The 15,322-nt window shown below is 42.8% G+C and overlaps 1 protein-coding gene across 1 annotated transcript; it reads right to left on the bottom strand.

Annotated features, from left to right (window-relative positions):
• Positions 1–4,115: 4,115 nt before the first annotated feature.
• Positions 4,116–14,684, bottom strand: LOC133622909 (bone morphogenetic protein 10-like). Its single transcript, XM_061985759.2, has 2 exons — positions 13,492–14,684; positions 4,116–6,241 (listed from the first exon to the last, which is right to left on the bottom strand). The coding sequence occupies exons 1-2, from the start codon at positions 14,090–14,092 to the stop codon at positions 5,199–5,201; spliced, it is 1,644 nt and encodes a 547-aa protein (XP_061841743.1). The 5' UTR covers positions 14,093–14,684; the 3' UTR covers positions 4,116–5,198.
• Positions 14,685–15,322: the final 638 nt, after the last annotated feature.

Genomic DNA, 15,322 nt, shown 5'->3' with positions numbered 1-15,322 from the left:
ACTTGAATTTTATATATATATATATATATATATATATATATATATGGCTAGAATTCACTGAAAATCTAGTATTTCTTATATATATATATATATATATATATATATATATATATATATATATATATATATATATATATGAAATACTTGACTTGGTGAATTCTAGCTGTAAATATACTCCTCCCCTCTTAACCACGCCCCGAATATATATGTACATATAAATAAAATATACTTGAATTTCAGTGCTCATTGTTGTATTTGAAAGTGCAATGCTTTGCAGCCAGTAGCACAGCCTTTGAAGGAGCATAGGTATGGGCTGTGTAATATTCTTGGTTGGAGTCAATAACCAGGCGAGGTGACGAAGTTACGTCTCTTCACTTCATACTTAAGAACCGACTCCCGTGTTGAGGTTGGCGTGGCCGGGGTGGGCGTGGCTAAGGGGGGAGGAGTATATTTATAGCTAGAATTAACTGAAATTCAAGTATTTCATATATATATATATATATATATATATATATATATATATATATATATATAAAATAAATAAATACTTGACTTTCAGTGAATTCTAGCTATATATATATATATATATATATATATATATATATATATATATACACATGTATTTTATTCTATATATATCTATATATAAATAAAAGAAATACTTGACTTTCAGTGAATTCTAGCTATATATATATATATATATATATATATATATATATATATATACACACATGTATTTTATTAGATATATATACATATAAATAAAATAAATACTTGAATTTCAGTGCTCATTGTTGCATTTGAAAGTGCAATGCTTTGCAGCTAGTAGCACAGCCTTTGAAGGAGCATAGGTATGGGCTGTGTAATATTCTGGGTTGGAGTCAATAACCAGGCGAGGTGACGAAGTTACGTCTCTTCACTTCATACTTAAGAACCGACTCCCACACTTGCCGTCAGGGTGCGCAATACAACGTAAACCGTTGGCCAACCAAAAAGTAACCACAGACCACTACACGGTATAGTGTTCTGTGGTCACTTTTTGGTTGGCCAAGCGGACGTGACGACAGGCTGTCCTCACTCAGGCTCGTACGGACCTGGAAGGGGCGTGCCTTAAGTCCGGCTGGAAATCGGGAGAAATTCGGGAGAATGGTAGTCCCGGGAGATTTTCGGGGGAGTCTCCCGGAAAATTCGGGAGGGTTGGCAAGTGTGACTCAGTGTCACTGCTTTTATTATTGTGTATGACTGCATATTAATCCACCTTGGAGCTAAAGAAAACTGCAAGTACAATCAATCACCAACAAGAGTGTTTAAAGGGGAACATTATCACCAGACCTATGTAAGCGTCAATATATACCTTGATGTTGCAGAAAAAAGACCATATATTTTTTTAACCGATTTCCGAACTCTAAATGGGTGAATTTTGGCCTTTCTAATATTCGCTCTCGGAGCGATGACGTCACATCGGGAAGCAATCCGCCATTTTCTCAAACACCGAGTCAAAACAGCTCTGTTATTTTCCGTTTTTTCGACTGTTTTCCGTACCTTGGAGACATCATGCCTCGTCGGTGTGTTGTCGGAGGGTGTAACAACACGAACAGGGACGGATTCAAGTTGCACCAGTGGCCCAAAGATGCGAAAGTGGCAAGAAATTGGACGTTTGTTCCGCACACTTTACCGACGAAAGCTATGCTACGACAGAGATGGCAAGAATGTGTGGATATCCTGCGACACTCAAAGCAGATGCATTTCCAACGATAAAGTCAAAGAAATCTGCCGCCAGACCCCCATTGAATCTGCCGGAGTGTGTGAGCAATTCAGGGACAAAGGACCTCGGTAGCACGGCAAGCAATGGCGGCAGTTTGTTCCCGCAGTCGAGCGAGCTAAACCCCCTGGATGTCTTGGCTCACACCGTCCCTTATGCCACCGAAGATGATCAAGAGAAGAATATCCACCCTAGCTTCCCTGGCCTGCTGACATGAGGGTATGTCTACAGAATATATTAATTGATGAAAATTGGGCTGTCTGCACTCTCAAAGTGCATGTTGTTGCCAAATGTATTTAATATGCTGTAAACCTAGTTCATAGTTGTTAGTTTCCTTTCATGCCAAACAAACACATACCAATCGTTGGTTAGAAGGCGATCGCCGAATTCGTCCTCGCTTTCTCCCGTTGTGTCATTTTCGTCGGTTTCGCTTGCATACGGTTCAAACCGATATGGCTCAATAGCTTCAGTTTCTTCTTCAATTTCGTTTTCGCTACCTGCCTCCACACTACAACCATCCGTTTCAATACATGCGTAATCTGTTGAATCGCTTAAGCCGCTGAAATCCGAGTCTGAATCCGAGCTAATGTCGCTATAGCTTGCTGTTCTTTCCGCCATGTTTGTTTGTGTTGGCTTCACTATGTGACGTCACAGGAAAATGGACGGGTGGCTAAAATCAGGCACTTTGAAGCTCTTTTTAGGGATATTGCGTGATGGGTAAAATTTTGAAAAAAACTTCGAAAAATATAATAAGCCACTGGGAACTGATTTTTAATGGTTTTAACAATTCTGAAATTGTGATAATGTTCCCCTTTAATAAAGGTCTTCAATAAAATGTATTCTGACCTCTGATTTTCTTTCATGTCTTATTACTTTTTTGTCAGTATGGATAAGAAATGGTCTTAAATGTTATTTGTTATGGTCTTAAGAAGTCCTAAATTTGACTTGTTGAAACCCGCAGAAACCCTGTGTCTACAGTCTTGACATTTTCTTAGACTACTCTAGAGAGTCACGCCAATTATTTATGGCAAAGAATGGATGACAAGTTTGGCAAAAACATTTCAGAGCATGAAAAGAATCACCTCCTTTATTTACAGCTTTCCTGTATGTTGTTGGTACATCCAAAGAGCAACATGATATTACAATATGTGGTCTGATCCTATCATTGACATTATTTGTTTTTAGACTTCACATTTTCCGTCAGAGCAGACGATCCGTTTTCTTCATTAAAGGCCCCGCTAAGTCACTTTCCCATGGGTCTTTGTTTAGAAGACATGTGCGAACTTTGACCTGTGTGCTGATACCGTTGGTTGACGGAAGCAAATCCAAATGATCGTTAACGATGGACCAAATATGTCCGGCATTCATAATTGTGACTGTAAAAATGGCATGCTGAGATTTTAAACCCTATATCAGGGGTCGGCAACCCGCGGCTCCGGAGCCGCATGCGGCTCTTTGATCACTCTGATGCGGCTAAGCAGCTTACTTGCTGAACCCCCCAAATTTCCCATGAGACTTCCGGATTTCAGTGCCTCTCGCAGAAAACTCCCGGGATTAATATTCACTGATTTTCACCCTTACGGCTATAATAAGGGCGTGCCATGATGGTACAACATTTGGCGCCCTCTACAAACTGTATTAACAGCGTGCCAGCCCAACACTTGTTAAACATTATATATCTTTTGCTTGCACACGTAAGTGACAGCAAGGCATACTTTGTCAACAGCCACACAGGTTACACTGACGGTGGTCATATAAAACAACTTTAAGACTCTTACTAATAATGCGCCACACTTTGAATCAAAACCAAACAAGAATGACAAACACATTTCTGGAGAACATCTGCACCTTAACACAACATAAACACAACAGAACAAACACCCAGAATCCCATGCAGCCCTGACTCTTCCGGGGTACATTATACACCCCTGCTACCACCAAACCCCGCCCCCACCCCAACCCTGCTCCCTCACACATCAACCCCCCCCCTCCCCCTCTGTGCATCGGTTGAGGTGGGCGGGGTTTGGTAGCGGGTATCCCGGAAGAGTTAGGGCTGCATGGGATTCTGGGTATTTGTCCTGTTGTGTTTATGTTGTGTTACGGTGCAGATGTTCTCCCGAAATGTGTTTGTCATTCTTGTTTGGTGTGGGTTCACAGTGTGGTGCATTATTAGTAAGAGTGTTAAAGTTTTTTTAATTTTATACCGCCACCGTCAGTGTGAGCTGTGTGGTTGTTGACCAAGTATGCTATGCTGTCACCTACGTGAGCAAAGCGAAAGCCCCATACAACGTGTGGCTGATCAGGCACGCTGACTGTAGTGGGTGCCATATGCTGTACCATTACATAAAAACCCGCGTGCCGCACCAGCTATCAAAAAATGTGGGCAGCGTGTCTGAGACCCCTGGTTATACATAGCACAAAGCAGAAAAAAAAACTTCATATGCAGTGTTATTTCATTTAAAATTTAAAATTTTTTTTGCGGCTCCCATTGTTTTCTATAATTTGTGAAATTGGTCAAAATGGCTCTTTGACTGGTAAAGGTTGCCGACCCCTGCCCTATATTAACTCAAACAATGAGATTCAACCTTATAGTCTTATTGGATGCTCAACATTGGGTAACATAGAACATTTACATATATAGTCATCTGTTTTATCAAAAATAATAATAAATTAGAGCAATAAATAGTCGGTCATTTATTCCAAGCAGCAGAGCTATCAAAAGCCTTATTACAAAAGACGAGCAAACTCAACACTGCTGTTCTTTTTCTGCTCCACGGCTGATAAGGACCCCAAAATAGTGATGGATGACCCAACTCCGGAGCTAGAAACGCACTGGAAGGAGATGGTGCCGGCCGGGTCAGCGAGTTAAGACTCCCCAGGAATGTGGTCCTTGTTCCGTGCCCCATCCCACCACCTCAAACCTTGCCTGGAATGGCGTCCATGTCTGATGGGTGGAATACATGTTTCTCAGCCGCAAACACCTTGCTATCACTGTAGCTTTGCCGTGAGGGGACGGGGGGGATGGAGGCATGCCGAGTGGGAAACCGGGTTTGGATAGATAACCTCGCCAGTCGGACTCCTTGCGTGGTGCCTACGTATCAGGAGGCCACAGGAGGCGGGCTTGGAGAGTTCAGGTTGCCTTAAGGAGGTCATTTCACTGAAGTGCTGATTAGTGTTTGCATCAAGTGATAAGTGGAGGGAAACACATGTCATGGGGGACGAAGCGGGGCGGGGGGGGGAGCACTGGCCCACTAGTTCCCACAGAACCCTGAAGAATGTGTTTAGTTCCGAACAACATTTCAGTTGTGAGACCTCATCTCCACTGTGTTGGAAACTTGGCAACTATTCTTCATAATAAATACAATGTACAGAATACTCCGGACAACACCTGACACAACGGTCAATGCACTTGCTTGTCTCTTTCCAAGAGCGTCGACTATCTACAGCCACACTCGGCTACAGCCATGCCTTCGTACTTGTGCTTGTACGTGACCACACCTGTGTCGTCCAGGTACAGAAGCGAGATCGGATCCAGCTTGGTGGGCACGCAACACGCCCGCGCCGCCCTCTGAGGACTGTTGATGTTCACCAGTGTCTGGACGATGGCGTGTTTAGTCGGCGTGACGTGTTTTGTCAGCGGAAACGAGCACGTCCCCGAGCACTCGTAGGCGTCGTAGTGGCTGGGCGCGAGGATCCAGCTGTCCCAGCCGATGTCCTTGAACTCCACATGGAGAGGTTGTCTCCTGCAATGGTTGCCCTTGGCGTTGCGGCGGATACGTGAGGTCGTATCGTAGATCAGATTGGAGCGCATTTGTATCAGGTCCGCTTCGTCCGGCTCTGACTCGTCGTCGGCGTCATACCCGCCCCACAAGTCGTTCTCTACGTCGTTTTGGAGGATGACGTTGGCTTCGTGGTCAATCATTTCACTCAGCTCACGCTTGTTATCTCGATGGTCGCTGCTTTGGTCATCGGAGAAAACAATCAGCAGAGGTTTGTGCTTTTCCTTGTTGCTGGTGTCGATCTTCATGTTTCCTGCCGAGTTCTCTATTTCGTTTTCCTCCCTGAGCCCTTGAGCCTCGACCTCAAGTGCCATGCTGTCAATGTGCACCTCCAATCGGTGCGTGGTGCCGCGCTCGGACGTACGCCACCGCAGGACGGAAGAGGTGAGGTCAAACGCTTCCCAGCCGTCGTCCGTGCCGAACACTTGCCGTGAAGCCAACTCCACCAGCGCCACGGCCTTCTCCGCCCCTACCTCTACGAGAACGTTCTCATGAGTGGCGTTGTCATCTCCGTCACCGGGTACCACCTCGTAGATGGTGACCCTGCGGTCCACACCGGCGTACAAACGGCGGTCAGTCTGGACGAGGGTGTAGAGGCGGAGCTCGGCGGCCGTGATGCGCTCGTGGTGGGGGACGGACACGTTGAAGAGAAGTGGGTGGCGCCTTACGCCTCCGACACCTACGGCACTTGAAGACAAATCTGGGGAATAAAGAAAAAAATTCAGATTTTAATTAAAGTTGACTATTGTCATACCTGCCAACTTTTGAAATCAGAAAAACCTAGTAGCCAGGGTCCAGGGGCCGCAGGCCCCGGTAGGTCCAGGACAAAGTCCTGGTGGGGGGTTCAGGCCTGTTCTATAGAACTACCTACCTACCTATACCTACTCAGTGGCCTAGTGGTTAGAGCGTCCGCCCTGAGATCGGTAGGTTGTGAGTTCAAATCCCGGCCGGGTCATACCAAAGACTATAAAAATGGGACCCATTGCCTCCCTGCTTGGCACTCAGCATCAAGGGTTGGAATTGGGGGTTAAATCACCAAAAATGATTCCCGGGCGTGGCCACCGCTGCTGCTCACTGCTCCCCTCACCTCCCAGGGGGTGATCAAGGGTGATGGGTCAAATGCAGAGAATAATTTCACCACACCTAGTGTGTGTGTGTGACAATCATTGGTACTTTAACTTTAACTTTAACTCTTTAGAACTTTCTTCTATAGCACTATTCTTCAGAATTGTGTTCTATAGAACCATTCTTTAGAATCCTGTTCTATAGAACCATTCTTTAGAATCCTGTTCTATAGAACCATTCTTTAGAATCCTGTTCTATAGAACCATTCTTTAGAATCCTGTTCTATAGAACTTCGGTCCTAAAGTTCATTAGAAATTCTATTGAGATATTCTTTAGAAATTCTTTAGACTTTCTTTATAGAAATTCTATAGAACATTTTTAGCAGGGTCGCCCCCCGACGCAAAATGATTATTAGCATTCAGACAGGTTAAAATGTTGCTAAAACCATCACTTTTCTATCAGTCACAGTGACTTTTCAAAACAAAAATATTACAGCAAAAATCATATGGGTTGATTGACATGTTTATTCTGTAAGCTAACTTCAATAGTTTGAAATTATTTTGACGGTTAATGCCAGTTATCCTGTCAACCTTTCACAAGACTTCAATTTGTTAATTGAAAGTATAAACAGTATAAACACTTTTTACAGTAAACAAATGGTAAAACAGTACTAAACAATTCCATTAAAAAAAAAAATTGGTGTCATTATTAACTTTCTGTCCAAGCTTGTATAATCTACTGCCTTGTTCAATTGTAAAAAATATTCTGTGCCTAAAATTCACATTTCTATCACAATTATCATACTGTAAACATGGTAAGCTAACTTCATTAAAATTAATAGTCCTGTCAATAGCATGGAATTACAATTCAAATGTAGTTTTTTTGTAAGCCTTTCAAAAGAATTCAAAATATGAAAAATTAATGAAAATTAATTTAAGCCATCAGACACTTGAAAAGTGGCACATCACATCTCTAATGTAATCATTTTAACTTTTCAACAGAAATAGCACTGCAAAAATATTAAGGACATACTTCTGTATTTTGGTAGTTATGCTGTCAACATTTAACAAGATTTCTTCAACTTGGACTTGAAAGCATAAATAGTATAAACACTTTTAACAGTATAACAGTACTAAACAATTCCAATAGATAACATTGGTGTCATTACCTTTTTGAGGCTAAAATCCGAAAAACGTTGAAAGTTTTCCACTTGTATCGCTAGCAACGGCATTAGACTTGTGTTTTTTTGTCCCAACGTGGTCTTTTACATCGCTAATTCCTCCGTGTCCGATCGAAAAATCTTGTCTGCACAAGGTGCAATTCGCGTAGTTTTCACCCTTTTTGGAACGGATAATTATTCCCGGATAGGCTTTTGAATATTCTACACGGAATGACTGCAGTTTTCTTTTCGGTTTAAGACTCGTTTGCGATTTTTCTCCGGCTGATTCCATGATCGTTCGCTCGTTTGGAAACAATGGCAACTGGTGCCTCGTGCTTGGCAGCGGTGCTATAAATAGCCTCGCGCATGGCATTCGGAATGGCTCGATAGGAAGTTACGGGAAGCAGTGTCGATTGTCATTGTTGTTACGCGATTTCGTGAATAAAACTTTAAAAAAAAATTTTTTTTTTAATTAATGAAAAACCGTATTTTTTATCACTGCAACCGTAACCCGGAATAGGTTGATGAAAACCGTACTAATTACGGGAAAACCGGAGTAGTTGGCAGGTATGTATTGTTATTTTGTTATTTGTGCAAAGTTTAGTAACTTGATAAGAGTTAAATATTGACTCTGGATGTTTCACTTTGAGGCAGTCAATCAATGCTCAAAAATAACAATTTAGCCAAATTTAAGAAAATGTGATGAACCATAAAGACATATGACAACATAGTATAATAACAAACTATTGAAAAATCCACCCATTATAAACGGAGATGTTTGCAACTTGCTCAAAATTATATTTTTGAAACTAGAACAACAAAGGCAAGGTTATTTCACGACATGTGGTTTGAAACGGCTTTTTTTGTTGTCTAAATGTCTATTGTTTTACAAACCCCGTTTCCGTATGAGTTGGGAAATTGTGTTAGATGTAAATATAAACGGAATACAATGATCATGTTCAACCCATATTCAGTTGAATATGCGACAAAGACAACATATTTGATGTTCAAACTCATAAACTTTTTTTTTTTTTTTTGCAAATAATCATTAACTTTAGAATTTGATGCCAGCAACGCGTGACAAAGAAGTTGGGAAAGGTGGCAATAAATACTGATAAAGTTGAGGAATGCTCATCAAACACTTATTTGGAACATCCCACAGGTGAACAGGCAAATTGGGAACAGGTGGGTGCCATGATTGGGTATAAAAGTAGATTCCATGAAATGCTCAGTCATTCACAAACAAGGATTGGGCGAGGGTCACCACTTTGTCAACAAATGCGTGAGCAAATTGTTGAACAGTTTAAGAAAAACCTTTCTCAACCAGCTATTGCAAGGAATTTAGGGATTTCTACATCTACGGTCCGTAATATCATCAAAGGGTTCAGAGGATCTGGAGAAATCACTGCACGTAAGCAGCTAAGCCCGTGACCTTCGATCCCTCAGGCTGTACTGCATCAACAAGCGACATCAGTGTGTAAAGGATATCACCACATGGGCTCAGGAACACTTCAGAAACCCACTGTCAGTAACTACAGTTGGTCGCTACATCTGTAAGTGCAAGTTAAAACTCTCCTATGCAAGGCAAAAACCGTTTATCAACAACACCCAGAAATGCTGTGGGCTTCGCTGGGCCTGAGCTCATCTAAGATGGACTGATACAAAGTGGAAAAGTGCTCTGTGGTCTGACGAGTCCACATTTCAAATTGTTTTTGGAAACTGTGGACGTCGTGACCTCCGGATCAAAGAGGAAAAGAACCATCCGGATTGTTATAGGCGCAAAGTGTAAAAGCCAGCATCTGTGATGGTATGGGGGTGTATTAGTGCCCAAGACATGGGTAACTTACACATATGTGAAGGCGCTATTAATGGTGAAAGGTACATACAGGTTTTGGAGCAACATATGTTGCCATCCAAGCAACGTTACCATGGACGCCCCTGCTTATTTCAGCAAGACAATGCCAAGCCACGTGTTACATCAACGTGGCTTCATAGTAAAAGAGTGCGGGTACTAGACTGGCCTGCCTGTAGTCCAGACCTGTCTCCCATTGAAAATGTGTGGCGCATTATGAAGCCTAAAATACCACAACGGAGACCCCCGGACTGTTGAACAACTTAAGCTGTACATCAAGCAAGAATGGGAAAGAATTCCACCTGAGAAGCTTACAAAAATGTGTCTACTCAGTTCCCAAACGTTTACAGAGTGTTGTTAAAAGGAAAGGCCATGTAACACAGTGGTGAACATGCCCTTTCCCAACTACTTTGGCACGTGTTGCAGCCATGAAATTCTAAGTTAATTATTATTTGCAAAAAAAAAATAAAGTTTATGAGTTTGAACATCAAATATGTTGTCTTTGTAGTGCATTCAATTGAATATGGGTTGAAAAGGATTTGCAAATCATTGTATTCCGTTTATATTTACATCTAACACAATTTCCCAACTCATATGGAAACGGGGTTTGTACAAATACTAAATATATTGAATATGAATTGTTAGTAGGCTTTCTCATGTACATACGCATGCCCGAAGTGTGCACAGATACACAAGTGGTTAAATAAATGGCACTAATACAAGACCCAAATTGATTGGCGAACTTGATTTGAGCTTAGACTTTAGAATGCACACACTCATCACATGCTTACATTTGTACAACTCAACATGCCTGAAAAGGAGTAGGAAGAAGCGGCCCTTATTCAATCCTACCTCTTTTTTGTGTGTGTTACTGATAATTCATCCACATCATAACTGACAAAACTGTGTTTAATTCCTGTGAGAAAAGAAATTGAAAGTGTTTATAGCTTCCAAAGTGCTAAGGAAAAGAAATAGGAATAAAAAGTGAATAACGTTAAATTTGTTATTAATAAATAGAATCAATTAATACATTGAATAAGGACAAGTACATTTTAAAAATGTTTGGCTATACATGAAAATCAGTGACGTGCGGTCACTAGAGGCAGGTGAGGCGGGGCCTCATCATGGAAAGAAAAAAAATGTAAAAAGAAAAAAAATTTATTAAATTGTTATATGTATCCAGTGATTATACTATAAGGTTATTTTCCATTTAACTTCACCAGTTTTAGATTATTTTTATTCAAAATCTCTGAATTTTCACATTTGCCGTTCAAATACTGAGAAGAGACGGTGCAGTGAACAGCAGCCAGTTGAGGCACGTCACTCAGTGCCGCAACATGGATTGCGCAATGACTCGGCTAACTGCTGGCCTGCTGTGCAGTGAGACCGTATTGCTATATGAACTACATTATACATTTCCATAGTTTAGTTAGCTGAGGTATATAATGTACAGTGTATTTTGTCAACAACTGTATGTGTGTAAAGTATTTCTTGTGCTGAGCGATCATAAAACGGCTGCAAAAGACGCACTGGCTGAGGCTCGCCTCCTGCACCCCCACCGTAGAATTGTTATATCAACTAAAGCCCACACTTAAACTTTCCACGTGCAAGATTGAATCTATTTAAAAAAATTATTTCATAAGAAGCCAAAAAGTGCAAAAACAATAATGTTGGTGTTGGAGGAGTTGTGAATGACTGCAGGGACACAACATTAGATACACCTGCAGACTGCAGGTGTACCTAATTCACAACTCCTCCAACACGAACATTATTGTTTTTGCACTTTTTGGCTTCTTATTAAATAACTTTTGTAACCTATTTTCATGGGCTTTCCTCTTTGTGATGTTAAGTTCCTGTTACGCGCTGTTATACAGTATATGCCTTGAGCTCTTATTTTGAAGGCGCTAAGAGCGGAAGTGATGTCACGTTGCGGAGGTTTTTGAAAGAAGGTAAATAAAGTGGTCCTCGTGTAAACTGGAGCCTCCGTGTTTGTTATTTTGTAGTTTCATACAGTATAGGCGACATTTATAAACCCTCGGTTACACTTTTTTAAATAGATTCAATCTTGCACGTGGAAAGTTTAAGTGAGGGCTTTAGTTGCGGCGCATGGACTTAATTTCTAAGTAAAAGTAAGACCATAATAACGTTTTTTTTAATTAAATGTGCTTTTTTGTGTGCTACAGTTTGTATGTGTAAAGTTAAAGTTAAGTTAAAGTACCAATGATTGTCACACACACACTAGGTGTAATGAAATTTGTCATCTGCATTTGACCCATCCCCTTGATCACCCCCTGGGAGGTGAGGGGAGCAGTGGGCAGCAGCGGCGCCGCGCCTGGGAATCATTTTTGGTGATTTAACCCCCAATTCCAAGCCTTGATGCTGAGTGCCAAGCAGGGAAGAATGCTGGTATGAGCTTTTAAACATAACCCGTTAACTGCTGCCAATCAAATGGTGAATAAGATACTCTTTAGGGTTCATATGTTTGTAAGTCTGACTGTGATGAAGTCAGTGCCTCACCAGTCATCAACCTCACCGCACGTCACTGATGAAAATACTATACTATAATTGTAATTTTTGGATATAAATAATGCAATAACTTGGACAAGTTCATGCAACACTTTCGAGAAAAAGTTTACCTTAGGGATGTGCCGATCGATTAGCCACCGATCAGTATCAGGACGAGTTTCATAAAAAAAAGTATGTAATCGTCATTGCCGATTAATTAATTTTATTGCAGATCACAAACACCGATCCCCTCTGGCTGACACTTTTTATCTGTAGTTCCCCGGCTGACGAGCAGCTAGCAGCTAATGATGTGTCTCCATACACAGCTAATCACTTCCATTACGACAAAAATGCATTTCTTGGTATTTTAAGTATCATTATTAAGCATACTTGCCAACCTTGAGACCTCCGATTTCGGGAGGTGGGGGGCGGGGGCGTGGTTGGGGGCGGGGGGTGGTTGGGGGCGTGGTTAAGAGGGGAGGAGTATATTTACAGCTAGGATTCACCAAGTGAAGTATTTCATGTATATATATATATATATATATATATATATATATATATATATATATAAAAGAAATACTTGAATTTCAGTGTTCATTTATTTACACATATACACACACATAACACTCATCTACTGATTGTTGAGTTAAGGGTTGAATTGTCCATCCTTGGACACTATTTTTCTAACCATGCTGAACCACTAATGATGCATTGCTGTGTGGCACGCACAAAAGTGCTTTCATCAAATGCACTAGATGGCAGTATTGTCCTGTTTAAGAGTGTCACAACATTGCTGTTTACGGCAGACGAACTGCTTTACGGTAGACAAAATGCTGTTGTTGTGTGTTGTTACCGCGCTGGGAGGACGTTAATGAAACTGCCTAACAATAAACCCACATAAGAAACCAAGAACTCGCCCTCGATCATTCTACAGTTATAACGTGATTGGGCAGTCACCTGTTTATATTGTGTGCCTGAATTTCGGGAGCTTTTCGGGAGAAAATTTGTCTCGGGAGAGGCGCTGAATTTCGGGAGTCTCCCGGAAAATCCGGGAGGGTTGGCTAGTATGTTATTAAGTATCACTGTCACTGGGTAGTATTTCAAGTATCATTATTAAGTATCACTGTCACTGGGGGGGGGAATAAGGCTGAACATTTTACACACAGAGAAAGAGAATAAGGAAAAAGTTCAAATATTGTGTAGCTATTGTTAAACTGAAGAAAAATGTATATGTAATACACATGATTAGTATCGGTATTGATCCCACTCATGAATGATCAGAATCGGAAGCGTAAAACCGTGAAGGGAACATCCGTAGTTCACATGCAAAGGCTTTAGTTCAGGAACAGACTTAGTAGAGCAGACTTACCCTCGTTTTTGAAGCTGCGGATGATGCTGGCAACGGGCTCGGAGGTGCGGTCGTTGGCGAAGCGGTTGTAGAGCTCCATCATGTACTCCGGTGGCTCCTCTCGTATGCTTCCAGGTGGCAGTGGAGGCGGACCCAGGCCGGACAGGTTGAACGTCTGCAAAAACTGCTCTTTCAAGCTCTCCAGGACCCCCTGCCTGTTCGGATTGCTCTCCTGCTCCGAATGGGACGGGTTGGCCGCCCCTCCCAGGACGTCCCGTGTCCCCGTAGCTGGTCGAGGCCTCCGGTCCGTATTGGAGATGGGGCTGCTCTGTCCGCAGAGAGGCCCGTGGAGCAACAGGAGGGCCCAAAGCAAGAGAAAAGTTTTGGTGCTGCAAATAGTTCCCAATAAATAAAATAAAATGCTCGCCATGGAGATAAAAAATTCCGCAATTTGCGTTCTGCAGTCCCCGTCAATAAAAAGTGTTGTTGACCTTTGCTGTGTTCTCTGCGGCCGTGTGTGAGTCACACGCCACCTTGCAGTGCTCACCGAGCACACCTTTTCACGTATGGTGCAGCAGGTCCGAAGGCAGTGACAGCTTCTTAGTGGCGTCCATTGACTCATCTCTGTGGTGTCTGATGCTCTTTCTGTGCTTTGCTCTGTCGACCCAGCTTTTTCTCGCAGTCTCTTATCTACGATATGGTGGGCTCTGCTCTCTGCTTGTAGTGTGTGTGTGTGTGGGTGTGGGTGTGTGTGTGCGTGCCCTCAACTGTGTGTATCTCACAACTTCCTTAATGAGGATTTTGTAAACACGGTCCTGTAGCTTCTTCCTTGTGGAAGTGCTGTTGTGTTTGGGTGGGTGCACCAGAGTTGATTCTCTTCGTTTGTTTATTTGCTTTGCAAATGGCAGACTTCTGCTAGCCGTTGTTGTGTTGGATTGGATTTAACAGCAATATGAATCACTTGTCCAAACGAAATTGAAATGTAATGAGCTGTGAGGCCTAATGACAAAGAATGAAGCACACCAATCTCTCCTCACATTTCCTGGAGCCCAGGAGTGTCCAAACTTTATCCAGAAGGGGTCGTTAGGACACAAATCTAAGGATAGGGGACCACTTTGATGCACTTTGTACATTTAAATAATCCTATCCATCCATCCATCCATCCATCTTCTTCCGCTTATCCGAGGTCGGGTCGCGGGGGCAGCAGCCTAAGCAGGGAAGCCCAGACTTCCCTCTCCCCAGCCACTTCGTCCAGCTCCTCCCGGGGGATCCCGAGGCGTTCCCAGGCCAGCCGGGAGACATAGTCTTCCCAACGTGTCCTGGGTCTTCCCCGTGGCCTCCTACCGGTCGGGCGTGCCCTAAACACCTCCCGAGGGAGGCGATCGGGTGGCATCCTGACCAGATGCCCGAACCACCTCATCTGGCTCCTCTTGATGTGGAGGAGCAGCGGCTTTACTTTGAGCTCCCCCCGGATGACAGAGCTTCTCACCCTATCTCTAAGGGAGAGCCCCGCCACCCGGCGGAGGAAACTCATTTCGGCCGCTTGTACCCGTGATCTTGTCCTTTCGGTCATAACCCAAAGCTCATGACCATAGGTGAGGATGGGAACGTAGATCGACCGGTAAATTGAGAGCTTTGCCTTCCGGCTCAGCTCCTTCTTCACCACAACGGATCGATACAGCGTCCGCATTACTGAAGACGCCGCACCGATCCGCCTGTCGATCTCACGATCCACTCTTCCCTCACTCGTGAACAAGACTCCGAGGTACTTGAACTCCTCCACTTGGGGCATGGTCTCCTCCCCAACCCGGAGATGGCACTCCAATCTTTTCCGGGCGAGAACCATGGACTC

The sequence above is a fragment of the Nerophis lumbriciformis genome, linkage group LG12, assembly GCF_033978685.3.
Source record: "Nerophis lumbriciformis linkage group LG12, RoL_Nlum_v2.1, whole genome shotgun sequence".
NCBI lineage: Eukaryota > Metazoa > Chordata > Actinopteri > Syngnathiformes > Syngnathidae > Nerophis > Nerophis lumbriciformis.
Note: the sequence above shows the minus strand (reverse complement) of the source record. Positions and strands in the feature narration are given on the sequence as shown.

Excerpts from the sequence above, each read along its gene's own strand:
- LOC133622909 (XM_061985759.2), bottom strand. The coding sequence starts at position 14,092 with ATGAGTCAATGGACGCCACTAAGAAGCTGTCACTGCCTTCGGACCTGC. Across the intron at positions 6,242-13,491 it reads CCGCAGCTTCAAAAACGAGG|ATTTGTCTTCAAGTGCCGTA; the intron begins GTAAGTCTGCTC and ends TTTATTCCCCAG.